This window comes from Notolepis coatsorum (genome assembly GCF_963971535.1).
Source record: "Notolepis coatsorum genome assembly, chromosome: 1".
In the NCBI taxonomy this organism is placed as follows: domain Eukaryota; kingdom Metazoa; phylum Chordata; class Actinopteri; order Aulopiformes; family Paralepididae; genus Notolepis; species Notolepis coatsorum.
Genome location: NC_140165.1, coordinates 13,125,522 through 13,141,896, shown reverse-complemented (window position 1 = coordinate 13,141,896; position 16,375 = coordinate 13,125,522). Strand labels below are relative to the sequence as shown.

At 46.3% G+C, this 16,375-nt stretch overlaps 1 protein-coding gene across 1 annotated transcript in view; it reads left to right on the top strand.

The window, feature by feature from the left end:
* Nucleotides 1-1,826: 1,826 nt before the first annotated feature.
* LOC311245819 (TSC22 domain family protein 1-like) overlaps nucleotides 1,827-16,375 on the top strand; it is a 76,304-nt gene continuing 61,755 nt past the window's right edge. The window contains exon 1 of the mRNA XM_084335816.1: nucleotides 1,827-4,750. Within this exon, the coding sequence (XP_084191942.1) occupies nucleotides 2,577-4,750 (2,174 nt within the window). The 5' untranslated portion in view covers nucleotides 1,827-2,576. The remainder of the gene's footprint in view (nucleotides 4,751-16,375) is intronic.

The following is a 16,375-nucleotide window of genomic DNA, read 5'->3' as shown; positions in this document are numbered from 1 at the left end:
AGTCCCTTGTTTGAGCCGAATCTGGGTTTAACATGATTTGTTGAGCTCCCTCTGGTGTTGTGGTCGTGGTATTCACTGACCTTTGGGAAGTATTTTGACATGTACATGGGTACCTTAGTCGTATAGTGTATCTTGTAGACCAGGCCCATTGCAAGTTGCTGTACTCTGTCGTCTACTCTAAGCCATCCTAGGTAGTCAAAGTGGGCAGGGGTGAGGTGGGTTCTAAATGGGTTCTAGGAGTAAGGTCAAGTAGTAGTCTGACCAGTTTGTTTTGTGATGTTCGTAATCTTGTTTTTAGCGCCTTTGAGGTGCTTTGGTACCATGAGGTGCAAGCATAGTCGTAGTACCCTTGAATGAGTGCTCCTGCCAGAGTCTTCAGGGTATTCTTGTTTACCAGAGAGGAGATACGGTACAGGAATCTAGTTCGTTGGTTGACTTTTTTTTTATTACATTGGATGCCATTTTGTCACAGGAAATATTTGCCTCTAGGATGGAACCTAGGTATGTAATTTCATCTTTCCTTGTGACAATATTGTCACCCACTGTAACTGATTTCAGCCCAGGGCATTATTCATTAAGTCAGATTTGAGTACAGAGAGAAAGTATTCCAATTATGAGGGCCGACGTTTGTTTGGTTATGACATCATACTGTGACATCACAAATGTTCTAGAATGTTTGGTTATGACATCATACTGTGACATCAAAAAAATTCTAGAATGTTTGATTATGACATCATACTGTGACATCACAAATGTTCTAGAATGTTCTATTATGACAAATAAGATGGTTCAATGACTTTATCTAAATCCAATCAATATTCCTAATGCCGTTTCAATGTAAGGTTATAAAAATAAACATATAAACATTCATATAATACAATAACCTAAATATATAGCTTTGGCTCCTCAGATGGAACCTAGGTATGTAATGTCATCTTTCCTTGTGACAATATTGTCACCCACTGTAACTGATTTCAGCCCAGGGCATTATTCATTAAGTCAGATTTGAGTACTGAGAGAAAGTATTCCAATCACTACACGTTGATTGATTGATTGATTGAAAACTTTATTAACAGATTGCAGAATGGGTACAATACAGTACAGCTCAATACACACAATTGTTATGGGGATGCAGACCAGAGAAAGACTTTCGTCTTGTTTACATCAGGGTCCCCCATTTTCAATTCATCAGGACATATGACATACATGACATACAGATAGACAGTACTGCTACATCTATACATTTATGACATACCAGATTTGCAAATACAGTACTGTTTGTGATACAAAAAGAGTCCAGAAAAGAGTAATTTGACGTAAAAACTGTACATTGGGGAGGTTGGGTAGGTGGGGGGGTGGGGCTGTACATTGGAGGTGGTTCGGTGGGTGGGGTGGGGCGGGGGGTTGGGGGGGTGGGCAGGAGGGGTGGGGGGGGGGAACACTGTACAACTACAAGCAAAACTGTACATTGGAATATTGACAACCATACTTGGTCATTTACTGTACATTGGAGGGGGTTGGGTTAGGACATTAGATCGTTGGCCATCCAAAGGCCCGCAATCAGCTGCAGAAATTAAACCAAACTCGTGTTTTGTTATTACAGTAGCATTGGTAACATAACCAACCACCACGACCAGTCGACCACACACACAGACACAGGGCGGTCCAGCGATGAAAAATAAACAGATAAGAGAGCCCAATAGCTGCGCGCATGCGCGGTCGTGGTGTTTGCGCTCCCTCCCTCCCTCCCCGGAGAGAGTCTGCACACCGTGCACTCCGTGACAGTCAGCCAGCAGCCCGCTAGCTGCTAGCTGGGAATGATACAGCAAACAAGCCCGATTTGAAGAGAGATACCGAGATGGATTTAGCGCACACGTTTTACCATTACAAAGACGGATATTATTTACCGCTGAGCGGCGTTGCCTGTTGACCCGCGGACCGAGGTTACTCCCCACCCACCCAGGCAGGCAGCCCCCCTGACGCCGAGCAAATCCGGGAGAGAACACTCGACGTCTCTCTGGATGCGATGGATGATTTCTTGCGACACACACTGGACAGCAGCAAGGTTGATTGAAAAAGCTAACGGTGCTGCTGTGTGGCTAAATGATTCAGCCCGGTCATATATATATAATATGTATATATATATATCTTAATTTAAACATATTATAGCAAGATTAGCTAAACACGCAGGCTACGGTTAACGAGGCGGTTGGTGTGTGTGTGGTGGTGAGGTTGGCTACGTGCTCGTAGCTCTTAGCTCGCCTGTTAGCCCCAGAGCTAACGGGCATTCGTGTTTTATTTACAAATCTGAACACCTTCGTTTTTTATATTTAGAGTAGTAAAGGAACACCTGTAGTATAACCGTGACGCCACCAACAAACTCTATTCACCAGTAAGCCATAGCTTGCGACGTTTATTGGATTTTTTTAAGAACATAAATCATCTCCACTTCTCACTTCTATGGCTGGCTAGTATCGCGGTACTGCAGTTGACCCACAGCCTCTGTGTTAGTTAGCTAGCTAGTAGCTAACGAGCCGGCAGCCACTTCTCCTGTGACTGACTGCTCGACTATCGAAATGCATCACCAGGACTTTTCTGGAGATTCATCATCCGGCTCTGGGAGCAAGAAGATGTCGCACCCCGCCACCGCGTTCCACCACCGGAGGGACAGCAGCAGCAGCGGCGGCGGCGGTGCGTTGGCCCCCGCGGCCGGTGGCAGTAACGCTACACCCCCCGGTGACGACAACCCACCACCACCGCAGACCGGATCCTCTTCCCCCGGACCACCACCGCACCACCAGCAGCAGGCACAGTCCCAATCTGTGGTGAAGAAGAAGAGCGGCTTCCAAATAACCAGCGTCACTTCTGCCCAGATCAACCTGAGCACCAACAACAGCCTGGCGGACGACACCGAGAGCTACGACGACATGGACGAGTCGCACACCGAGGACCTGTCGTCCTCTGACATTCTGGACGTGTCCGTGTCCAAGGCCACGGAGTCGGGAGTGACGGAGAGGAGCTCCTCCGACGAGACACTCAACAGCCTACACGGGGTCGACACGCCGGGCCTGGTGTCGCCCAACGAACCGCTACACCCCCACTCCATCCCTCAGGCCCACCAGCAGCAGGCGTCTATGGTGAACGGGACTGTCGATCATCACCCTCAGCAACCCAGCCATTCTCACTCCCACCACCAACTCCATCCTGATAACATGAGCGGAGCTCAACTCCTGCTGTCGGCTACAGGAGGCAACCCCCTTGGCGTTCCCCTAGCCAGCTCTAGCCCCATTCCACTAGTTCCCACAACTGGACCCGGGCCTAGCCAACCCCAGGGGTTGATGCTGGATAATAACACTGCAGCTGCCAGTGTGGCACTCCCAACATTAACCACCTTTGCTGCTGGCACCGAGATGCACTTACCCGGCAATGTGAACATCACCAATGTGTATGCTGTCTTCGCTCCAGGAATAGCCCTCTCTGGGACGGCAGGTTTCGACACCTTCCGCGTGGCGGGAACGGGAGCCACTCCTGTGTTCGTCAGTCAGGCGGGTGCTCACGCCGTGACCCAGGTGGCCCCCGGCTCCCGCTTCAGGGTGGTCAAGCTGGACAACTCTGAGCCCTTCCGCAAAGGCAGGTGGACGTGTTCGGAGTACTACGAAAAGGAGATTCCCCACGCTGCCACGTCCGAGACGCCCAAGGCCGGTGAGACGGAGACTGAGCAAGGGAACGGCGGTGCCGCGGTGGTGGCCGCCCCCCCAGGCCCAGCCGCTGTCCAACCCCTGCAGGCCTATCAGCAGCCAAGCCAGGACTTCGCTAGTCCCCAACCCGTTCAGAATCCCCCTCAGGTACTGGCTCAAAACCCCCCCGTGGCCCAAGCTGCCATCCAGGAGGTTGGGGTTGTGGGTCTGCAGCATCTGGTTCAGCAGCCTCTGGTTGCCCCTCCTCTTTCTCTACCTGCAGCACCGCAGCAGGTAATGGCACCAGGTGGCACTGTGAGCCAGCCTCCTGCCGCTCTGCCCCAGCAGATGCCCTACGCTGTGGACCCCTATCAGGTCCAGCCCACGGTCGGCTACTCCTTGCCCCAGCTCCTTGCCGGGTTGGCGCCGCTGGGACCCGGCCGTCAGCCGGACTTCATCCAGCCCACTGCGCCTTTTCAGAACCAGGTCCATCCTCAGATGCCTCGTGTCACCCCGGGGGTTGCCATGACGATGGGCCTCGGCGGTTTGGCACCGCTGCCGGTCGCTGTCGCTCAACATTTGCCCCTCCAGGGTCAAACCGCTCTCCCGGCTCAGGCCACGTTTGCTCCGGCGCCGCAGCAGCTGCTGCACCCTCAGCCTCAAGCCCAGCCGCCCGCCACGACCCCAGCCCCAGTGGCCCCCTACCAGGGCAGCCCCTACCAGAACAGCCCCTACATGCCTCTGACTACACTACGCGCCGACCTCCAGCCCCTCCTGACCTCGGGCATGTCCTTCGGCCAAATGTCCGGAGCCGCCCACTCCCACGGCGGGCTCCCGTATACGGGTGTGAGCTCGCTGACGCCCGCCCAGCTGGAGGACACGCAGAGGCTTCTGTTGCACCAGAGTTTGCTGGGGCTGCCCAGGCTGGGGATGGTGCCGGGGGGAGAGAGGGCCGGAGTGGCCGGCGGCGCCGCCGGAGCCCTGGTCCACATGGGGATGGCTGCAGAGACCAGTGCCCTGGTGGCGGCTGCAGCAGGCGTCCGCACCCACTCCGCTGATGGAGACGATGACAGGTGAGGATGGAGGTGTTGGCGTAGCAGCCATGGGTTCTGATATGTAAAAGGAACCATGTTGAGTTGGGTGGAAAGCAATGACTTTTCCCAAACTATATCTACACTGTATATTTGTTTTTACTCCTGGTACATTTCAAATGGCAGACAGCTTGTTGCTTGCTTGCTTCACAGGAGAAGTTTCGTTCTGTGACTAGAGGGCGATGTCAAGGTCACAGAACAACCAAGTTAATCATCCGCAAAGGTGACATAACGTGTCGACCTACAGAGACCCATGGCAGATTCACAGGGGGCTGAATAGTGGGGCGCTGGACGTTGACATTGAACCAGTGTCAGTGGCTGGAATAGATTTTCTAGAAACGCTGAGTCACACGGGGGGTGGGGGGGGAGTGGAACTAGACCGACCATGATGCACTGCTCTGCTTGACCACCCATTGCCACCACACATCACATCATCAAGTCTCCATCTTTTCTCTGCCTCTATCGTTTGCTTTCTGTCTGCCTCTCTCGTTTTCTCTCTGTTTCTCGTTTGCTTTCTGTCTGCCTGCCTCTCTCTTTCTCGTTTGCTTTCTGTCTGCCTGCCTCTCTCGTTTGCTTTCTGTCTGCCTCTGTTTCTCGTTTGCTTTCTGTCTCCTCTTCTCTCTGTTTCTCGTTTTGCTTTATGTCTCCTCTTCTCTCTCTGTTTCTTGTTTGCTTTCTGTCTGCTTCTCGTTTTCTTTTCTCTGTTTCTCATTTGCTTTCTATCTGCCTCTTGTTTTCTCTGTTTTGTCTGTCTCCTCTTCTCTCTTTGTTTCTCGTTTGCTTACTGTCTGTTTCCTCTTCTCTTTGTTTCATGTTTGCTTTCTGTCTCTTCTCTTCCCTTCTCTTCCTCGTTTGCTTTCCGTCTCCCCTTTCTTGTTTTCTCTCATTTGCTTTCTGTCTCACTTGCTATGTCTCTTCCTCTCTTGTTCTGTCTCTTTCTTATTTGCTGTGTCTCTCTCTTTCTTGTTAGCTCTCCCTCTCGTTAGCTCTCTCTCTCTCTCTTTCTTGTTAGCTCTCTCTCTCCCTGTCTCTTAACTATTTGCTGTGTCTCCCTCTTTATTGTTAGTTATCTCTCTGTCTTTTTTATTTGCTTGGTCCCCCTCTCTTGTTAGCTCTCTCTCTCCCTCTCTTTCTTGTTAGTTATCTCTCCCTCTCTTGTTAGCTCTCTCTCCCTCTTTCTTGTTGGCTCTCTCTCTCCCTCTCTTTCTTGTTAGCTCTCTCTCTCCCTCTCTTTCTTGTTAGTTATCTCTCCCTCTCTTGTTAGCTTTCTCTCTCCCTCTTTCTTGTTGGCTCTCTCTCCCTCTCTTGTTAGCTCTCTCCCTGTCTTTCCTATTTGCTGTGTCTCTCGTTCTTGTTAGCTCTCTCTCTCTCTCCCCCCTGTCTCTCCTATTTGCTTTGTCTCTCTCTCTCCCTCTCTGTAGTCCTATCAGGCCCAGTAGCTGTGATTACCTTCACCCAGGGAACAAAATTAACTTTTTGGCTTACCATCCAAGGTGGCTGGTAGATTAAAAAAACTACCAGCCAGCCAGATTTTTTACCAGCCAAAAATGGTAAATAGCTTTTTAGTATATCGCCATGTGTTATTATTACTATATAATACTCTCATTATATTATTTAATTCATTATAATTGAAATGCTATTGAAATGTAAATAATCAAAAATAATAAAATTATTTTGTTACAGCTGCTGAGCTATATATACTATATCTACTGTCCATCAATATCTTACTTTTGAATGAAATAGGTTTAGGAGAGGGAGAGGGAGGGAGAGCGAGACACACACACAGATAGACAGAGAGAGACACAGACTCTCAGCCCCCCCTTCCCTCACTATGCCTCTGAGCGTTCCCAGTGATAGCTTACAGTAGTTAGCATTAGCAAGTTAGCTTAGTTAGAGTTAGCATTAGAGATAACATTACAGTAGTTAAGGTTTTTAGCGCAACGTGGGTATACAGGAATGGCGAGGATGCAAAGCATGTTAGACTATTGGAACCGTTGCTCGCAGAGTTTTCGTTGCACATAGAAACAGCGTGACTCGTGAGATGAGTTGTTAGAGCTGATCCGCGCTGCTCTGTCTATTATGAAATGGCAATTGCAATTGACAAGAGGCGATTGCGTAGGTTAAAAAAAACCTGGTGGTGAAGTAAGCGGTGCACGCATCTCATGCTACGAATGGACACGGACACACACACATGGACACGCGTCACGTATAGAAGCGACTGCTGACAACAGAAGCAATTAATTTTATGAAAATTCAGAAAGTTGGCTTCCAATTCTTTTACACGCCAGAATGGCTGAGTAGCCTCCGTAATTTACCAGCCAAAGAGGAAATATACACACCATTGGCGCTTTGCAGGGGTTAATTTTGATCCCTGCCTTCACCCCATGGGGAGCTGTACTGTGATGGTGTATTCATTCATGCACGTTATGCTAAAGCCACCTTCCTTCACCTGACCCATACGGTTCCGTTCTGCCCCATACGGTGCCGTTAACTGGTCGCTAGATTTCCAGGAGCGGAGAGACTTCGTTGTCTAAATATAGCGTTCGCCTTCATGGCCGAGGTCCCCCCCCCCGTGTCCCATTTGTAGATGCAGTGGAAAGAAGTGTTTGTCTCTCTGCAGGTGCTGCCGTAGAAACGGTCCTGTGGTCTGTGATGAATGGGGGCTGCTGTGTGTGGAGGCAGGAGGCTCACAGGAACCCCATGTACTCTGCTGTGGAGGAGCAGATAGTGATACTGAGGCTCACATAAACCCCAATGCACTCTGCTGTGGAGGAGCAGATACTGAGGCTCGCATAAACCCCAATGCACTCTGCTGTGGAGGAGCAGATACTGAGGCTCACATAAACCCCAATGCACTCTGCTGTGGAGGAGCAGATACTGAGGCTCACATAAACCCCAATGCACTCTGCTGTGGAGGAGCAGATACTGAGGCTCACATAAACCCCAATGCACTCTGCTGTGGAGGAGCAGATACTGAGGCTCACATAAACCCCATGCACTGTTGTGGAGGAGCAGATACTGAGGCTCACATAAACCCCATGCACTCTGTTGTGGAGGAGCAGATACTGAGGCTCACATAAACCCCATGCACTCTGTTGTGGAGGAGCAGATACTGAGGCTCACATAAACCCCATGCACTCTGTTGTGGAGGAGCAGATACTGAGGCTCACATAAACCCCGTGCACTCTGTTGTGGAGGAGCAGATACTGAGGCTCACATAAACCCCATGCACTCTGTTGTGGAGGAGCAGATACTGAGGCTCACATAAACCCCATGCACTCTGTTGTGGAGGAGCAGATACTGAGGCTCACATAAACCCCATGCACTCTGTTGTGGAGGAGCAGATACTGAGGCTCACATAAACCCCATGCACTCTGCTGTGGAGGAGCAGATACTGAGGCTCACATAAACCATGTATGCACTCTGCTGTGGAGGAGCAGATACTGAGGCTCACATAAACCCCATGCACTCTGCTGTGGAGGAGCAGATACTGAGGCTCACATAAACCACATGCACTCTGCTGTGGAGGAGCAGATACTGAGGCTCACATAAACCATGTATTACTATGCACTCTGCTGTGGAGGAGCAGATACTGAGGCTCACATAAACCCCAATGCACTCTGCTGTGGAGGAGCAGATACTGAGGCTCACATAAACCACATGCACTCTGCTGTGGAGGAGCAGATACTGAGGCTCACATAAACCACATGCACTCTGCTGTGGAGGAGCAGATACTGAGGCTCACATAAACCCCATGCACTCTGCTGTGGAGGAGCAGATACTGAGGCTCACATAAACCCCAATGCACTCTGCTGTGGAGGAGCAGATACTGAGGCTTTTACCAACGCAGCTGTGTTTCCGGGTTCCCGTTTTGCGCTCTGATTGGCCACTGACCTACACGTGTACGCCCCCCTCGCTATCGCCTTTGGGGCGTGAGATATGAAGACAGATTTAACTGGGTATAGGAAGGCAGTACCATACAAGCCGCAAATTGAACATGCAGTGAGTCTGCGACAACAACCCAATAATAAACACTCGAAACAGCTATTACCAGACTATTACAACAGCAGTGGTGCCTGCTTCAAATGTCACGTATTATAGGCTATAAGCCTGTGTAGATCTATTCGGAATAATAAACATATACACCCTCTAGCAAAACATGATACAATGTGATCCTATCTCCGATAGAGCGGCTGGTCGCAGAGACGCGAGTTGAACGAACACATCGGGAGGAGAATGAATGAACCTGATGTAAACAAGACAAAAGTCTTTCTCTGGTCTGCATCCCCTTAACAATTGTGTGTATTGAGCCGTACTGTATTGTACCCATTCTGCAATCTGTTAAATAAAGTTTTCATTCATTCATTCATTCTCCTCCCGATGTGTTCGTTCAACTCGTGTCTCTGCGACCAGCCGCTCTATCGGAGATAGGATCACATTGTGTCATGTTTTGCTAGAGGGTGGCGATGTTTATTATTCCGAAATAGATCTACACAGGCTTATAGCCTATAATACGTGACATTTGAAGCAGGCACCACTGCTGTTGTAATTGTCTGGTAATAGCTGTTTCGAGTGTTTATTATTGGGTTGTTGTCGCAGACTCACTGCATGTTCAATTTGCGGCTCGTATGGTACTGGCTAGAGCCATATGAAATCCGTTTTATTTTTTTCCAAATTCCATTTAATTTTTTTCCCAAATTCAGTTTTTTCCGTTTTAATATTTCAGAATTCTGTATTTTGCTTTGTACGCTCATTTTACCATCAGAAATAGTATCTAATAAGTGGGAATGAATAAATGTCCACAATTTAATAAGATATAACAGTCCATTTAATAGGGCTGTCTTAAATACTTCGAAGCTTCGTTCGATGGGCATGGGATTCGAATATGAAAATAAAATTCGATTATTTAAAAAAAAAAAAAAAAATTATATATATTTTTGCTAAATCAACTCTGCCTCTCTTTGTTAACTACAACAAGCAATGCTGTTTGTTATTTAAGATGAGGTCGGACTCGGCACTGACAGATTTGTGTTCATTGTGCTGCTTTTATAAAGCCTCAAATGACGGCTTACAATATTTCATGAAAGCAAAGTGTTTTGTTTGTCTAAGATTTAAAAAGGTTTAAACTTTACAGCACTGACAAAGTTGAACAAAGTGCTGTACAAGTCCCACAACATAAAAAAAAAAAAAAAAAAAGTTGATTCCATTTTTATTGCTCAATTCCGCGATTCCGTGATCGCGGATTCCATATGGCTCTAAGTACTGCCTTCCTATATCCAGTTTATCGGTCTTCATATCTCACGCCCAGGGGGCGAAATTTAAGCCTGCCGCCCGCCATTGGCGCTCAGTTTTTACGTTTGGCGCTTGCCACTGAGAGGTCTGCCCGCCGTGTGGCGTGTAGTTCATAACGATACTCTTATTTTGAAAATCTGTGCGGGTCTCATTTCCGCCCAAGCGCAGCTCCAGTCATAAATATCGATGGCTCCGGCAGTTAGCAACATTCGGTTTGTATGATACTCTTATTTTGAAAAGAACCGTGGCAACAAGTCATATCCGCCCAGCCCTGCAGCGGGATACTATTGGCTTCTGCTCGTATCAACACAGAGGCAGTCTGCTCTAGTCTAGAGCGGACCTCCATGAGCTACCGTTACTGTTTAAACAATGACCCAGTCAACTATTCACTTTTAGTTTAATACATGACAAGGCATTGTCTAACGGTATCTAGCTGGCTAGCTACTGATAGCTGCTGATATCAACAAATGCTCCAGCAATAGTCGACTCGAGTGCATAATACCTCCGTTCCCTCGTTAGCTAGCTCACGTTAGCTAGCTCACGTTAGATCTATATGTCCCAGTAAACTAAATTGTCTTAACGTTATCTAGCGGGCTAGCAGTAGCTACAGATAGCTCCTGATATCAATGTCTTATAACATTGATTCAATGCGTATTCTAACTGAGGAGTTGATGAATGTGATTTGACCAAAGAACCGTAACATTATACCAATAGGGTCCAGCTGCAGCGCCGGAGAATCCTTGCATGCTGAATGTAGGGTCTAGCTGAATATAGGGTCTAGCTGCATCGCCGGAGAATCCTTGCTGGAGCTGGAGGCTACTCAAGTATACACACAGACAGTGGAGCTGTTTGCAGATAGCGAGCATTTTGACTTATTGCGTGGTGGCGATGTCTCGCAGATAATACAACTACAAGTATGATTATATAATATATATTTTATTTAAAAAATTTTTTTTATATAAAATATATATATATATTCTTTTTAATCAAAAAATTTGGCAGGTAAGAAATATGCTTGGCGGGTAGATTCTTCCCATCTACCCGCCACTGGCCGGTGAGTCAAAAGTTAATTTCGCTCCCTGCTCACGCCCCAAAGGCGATAGCGAGGGGCGCGTACGCGTGTAGGTCAGTGGCCATTCAGAGCGCAAAACGGGAACCCGGAAACACAACTGCGTTGGTAAAAGCATACACGCGTCCTGCTCACGGGCGTAGGTTACTTGTCAATCAAAAAAGTCAGTTACCATTTGTAACTATTTGAACAGATTCCAGAATGGGTACAGAGTACAGTACAATACGACACAATTGTTAAGGGGATGCAGACCAGAGAAACACTTTCGTCTTGTTTACATCAGGGTCCCCCATTTTCAATTCATAATGCCATTAACATTACATTCACTCTGTCTGCACTGATTGGGTCCATGTAGCACAACAGTTAGTTAGCCTCAATTTCAGCGTGTCCGTCCGTATCAAATAGTAATAATTAGCGTTACTATACCTCCACACTGTCTGCACTACAACAGTTCTCTCTCCCCACTTGTAGAACAGCAGATATCTTGAGAAAAAGTATTTTGCTAAAGCCACGATGGCTTGAGTAGCACAACAGCTAGCCACCTCTCCCGAAGGCTAACCGGCACTGTCCGCTTCCATTCATTGTGCTAAGCTAGACTAATGTGCAGCCAGATAGCTTTCTACTGAACGCACAGAGAGGAAACTGGTATCTATCTTCTTGTCTCTCTCTGGAGAAGACGATGAGCTAATTTCCCCAAATGTTGGCATGTTCCTTTTTAACACATTCACGGCCAGGGGTCGCTGTTTACCTTCTGTATAGAACGCCAGTGCTGTAAGTCAATGGGGCGCTTTGTTCACTTGCGAGTGCTTAAAATATATCTTATATTCGGGCGGCTAGGTGGTGTAGTGGGCAAGGCACTCGCCACCAGTGTGGAGACGCTAGGATTCGCGTGTTCGAATCCAGCTCTCCACATTGTTTTCAGTTTAGCTGGTCGTCCGCAGTAATACACATTGGCCGTATTACGGGGAGGGAAAACTGAAGGGTGGGGATCGAACGTTGTGAACAAGCGACTCCTACAAGTCGGTTGGTGCGCCTGCGCAGTAGAATCAGGAAGTGTCGGGGGCAGCGTGAGCCTCCCACGCGTTACTCCTCGACACTGAGAGATCGAGCTGCGCAGGTGAAAAGATGCGACTGCTGTTACCTCAAGTACCGGAGGGGACTTGTGCTATGTATGACTTAGTCCACATTGCAGCCGGCTTGTGGGAGGCAAGAAACAGCGTTCGTGACAGGGGAGGGTTGAATTGGATGATACAAAATTGGGATGGGAGAAAATATAGAAAAAATGGGAGAAAAAGTGGATAAAAAAAAAAAATATATCTTATATTATAGCTATGGGTCTAATACACCCGTCGATTGTCAGTGAGTTGCTTCCAGTCAACATGCATGAAACAGATTGTTTTTTCATCTGTACATTTCCGTTTTATACCGTTTTGAATATGAGTATAAAGTATAGTTTTGGTGATTCTTAGTAATCCCAGGAAAAGGCGCGATAATAGAGTCTTATATAATAATATATATAATAATATAATAATAATACTAAACACGTTGTAATTTTTCGCCTGATTATCTAATCATCTTGAAATCAACGCTAGATTATCGTTATTATCCTTCCTCATGCAAGAATGAAAAGGGCCCTGGTTTACACATCTCTTGAATCCACCTGCATTCAGCTGGTAAACACACACACACACGCCTCAAGGGATTTCAGAACGAGACTTCTGTTTGAGCTAGATTTCTGTTTCAGTGGCTAAATCAACCACTTTCAGTGGACGTATGTTACTTGGTAACCAATAAAAAGAGGCAATTATTTTCACTGGACATTATGACCGGAGAGATTTAAAATATGTCGTACTTCATTTGTTTTTGCCAGTAAAAAATAAAACTGTAATTATCGGCTAACCCTGGTCAGCTCTGTGCTGTTGCTGTGCTATTCTGGTTATATGCCGTAAAAAGATTGGTACATATATCGTTAGACTGGCATATTCGAGCCGGTTGGCACTGGTGTGTGTCTGTCTGTCTGTCTGTTTGTGTCTATGCCGGTGGACAATACACACTGTCTACGCACAGTCATATTGAGAGCTTCAGACGGAGCGCTGCGGCGTTGTGAGTGAGGCCCTTTGTCAGCCTTTTGTGGCACATCTCTCTCCCCCCCCCCCCCCCCCCCCCGCTGTGACGACTAGAACAACAGCTGACCTACCCCCGGCGTGGCTCTGTGTGTGTGTGCGCGTTCGCTTGTGCATGAGAGAGGGTGAACGTATCCACTCCCTCTGTGTGTGTGTGTGTGTGTGTGTATGTCTGCCTTCCATATGTCTGTGTTTGTGTGTGTGTGTGTGTGTGTGTGTGTGTGTGTGTGTGTGTGTGTGTGTGTGTGTGTGTGTGTGTGTGATTGTAGAATTGTGTGAGTGTGCTACACCCTGCCTGTATGCCTGCCCTCTGTATTCCTCTGTGTGTGTGTGTCATCTTATTTTACCATGCATCAGTAGTAGCTGTCTGCACAGCGACAGTAGCACCAGGCCTTCTCCTGCTGCGCATGTGTGCTTTGTTTACAGTACATGCTGCTTGGTCTCTCTGGCTCTCTCTCTCTCTGTCTCTGTCTCTCTCTCTGTGTGTCTCTGTCTGTCTCTCCATCCATCCAGAGCAGGCAACGCACACAGAGCATCATGGCAGCTGTCTGAAGCCCTCTGCTCCAGCCACTGTTCCTACTCCAGCCCCCCCCCGTTGGGAGGGAAGCTTCTATTGCAGTTGACGCTGGTTTTGTCGTCTCAAAGTTCAATGAGAAGTTGGTGGGGGTTGTAATTCAATGCAAACAAAAAATATATAACATAACATAATATCTAATATACATTTCTTTATTTTTTCTGACAAATCCGTATATATCGTTGGTTAACTAACACTGCAAACAATTCAAACCCACTACTGCTTCCTCTCCAGGGCGCCTCACCGGTGCTACCCAGCGTTTGGTCAGGGGAGGGGGGGGCGGGGGTATCATGACTAGATACTGGCCAGTCCGGTGTTGGTGTTAAAATTAAGCTTGTTATTGAACTAAACTAAACTTCATCGTTGGACGGCTGCACCTGACATCCAGAAGGAGAAAACGCCGTCTTTCCAGTTAGACACGCTAGGCGCAATGTGCTATGTTCCTTGTTTTGTTTTTTTATTTCACTTCAGATAACGATACCTAACCAGCCAGTATATTATCTACACATGATAACACACACAGGACACACAATACCTCCGCTCAGTATGTTGACGTCAGATAATAGTCATATGAAATCCGTTTTATTCTTTTCCAAATTCCATTAGATTTTTTCCCAAATTCCGTTTTTTTCCGTTTTAATATTTCTGAATTCTGTATTTAGCTTTTTATGCTCATTTTACCATCAGAAATAGTGTCTAATAAGTGGGAATGAATAAATGTCCACAATTGAATAAGATAAACAGTCCATTTAATGTTTTTAAGTGCTGCAACTCAGAAATAGTTACATTTTACACAATATTTTTCAAATAATATTGTGACAAAAAAAATACAAAAAATAAAAATACACATTTCAAGTGTAAACAATAGATACAGCTAGCGACTACTGACATTATCACAATGACAATGTCAGTAGCCTAGCTATATCTATTATATTGTGATGAAATATAGTAATGCATAATTTAGGCACCTTTAGTTTATTTCGTTTATAAAGGACAGTATGTACTGACAATCATTTGCATTAAACAAATGGATGGGTGCTAGGGGTGGAACGGTTCACAAAATACACGGTTCGGTTCGTATCACGGTTTTGTGCTCACGGTTTTCGGTTCGGTTTGATATATATGTTGTTTTTTATTTTATTTTTTTAAATGTAACACTCCAAAAATGTAAACATGCTTCTCATTTATTTGAAAAAAAAGAGAGTTTACAGCGGTTTGCCTTAAATAATGTTTGGCACACAAAGACCGAACTGACTGAAAAATATAGGCTACCTTTGTAAAAGTATTAACTTAGTGCAAACAAACAATAATTAAACCTTTCTATTTTTGTGGCCACATTATAGACAAAGACCATCAACAAAGTATGCATATGCTCAACCAGCACTAGACTTTCCTTTCTTTAAAATAAACACAAAAAAACAATGTCAACAATGTTTAAATTCCCTGATTGTCAGTTCTTAACACATTCGGGGCCATTGGGATCCGTCTAATCTCACTCTATAAGGCCAGCTTATCATAACAACCTTTCATTGTGCGTGAGGCTGTTTGTAGAGCTAAATCTATACTTTATATTATTGCTATCTGTCAATTGACACTATAAACCTTCAATATGCCTTAAATAAATAATTTGTTCACCAATAGTCCAGTCCACGATACGTTGACAGAATTTGCAAAACACCTTATCGCCGGAGGCATAAAAGTCATTAGGATACTGCTCTGCTCTGAATTTAGGGCTTATTGCAGAATTTCTTAGCTTCTTGACGATGTCAACACCGAAGCAGCCAGACGGCAGACGCTTAGACACTGCTGTGTGTTGTGTGTAACACGCAGCGGTCCCCGGTCATGTTTGCTTTACACCAAAATGTTCCACCCGAAAATGGAATTTCAGTCCAGATTAGGCCAAATTCTGCAATATTCCACGTTTTGCAGTTGATTCCATTTAAAAAATAATAATAATAATAATAATAATTTAAAGAAATGTATACCTTTGCATGGTATATACACTACAGAATACAGCCTACCCCCTAATGCACTTGAAACAAAACTAAAGAGCAAACGGGGACAATGTGGACCAAACCCAGGGTTACCATAGGCAGGGTCTTAAATGGTCTTAAATAGAATAGTCAGAATTTGACGCCTTAAAAGGTCTTAAGGTCCCATGCATTATAAATGGCCTTTTCCAGTGTTTAGCATTATTTCCTATTGGGGATTATATCAATGTGGTCTGTGTCGTTAATTATCATATTGACTCATCAGTCTAGTCTCGAGTTCACGAGATAATAATAATAATGCATTTTATTTATAAGGCGCCTTCAAGATCTTCCCTCACTTCCCTCACAAGCTGTTCTGATTTGACTCGCAATGCGACGTAGCAAGTAGCTGATCTGCAGTAACACCCCCTCCTATGGTTGTAGCGCATAGTGTAACCCGACACTTCCTCAAACGGGTTTTGACAGAGGCAGAGAACGAGCGAGAAAGAGAGAGAGAGAGGGACCGGCGGGACTGTGCAGAAGTGTGTGTAAAAATGTGTGTGCGCCATCTCTCTCCCT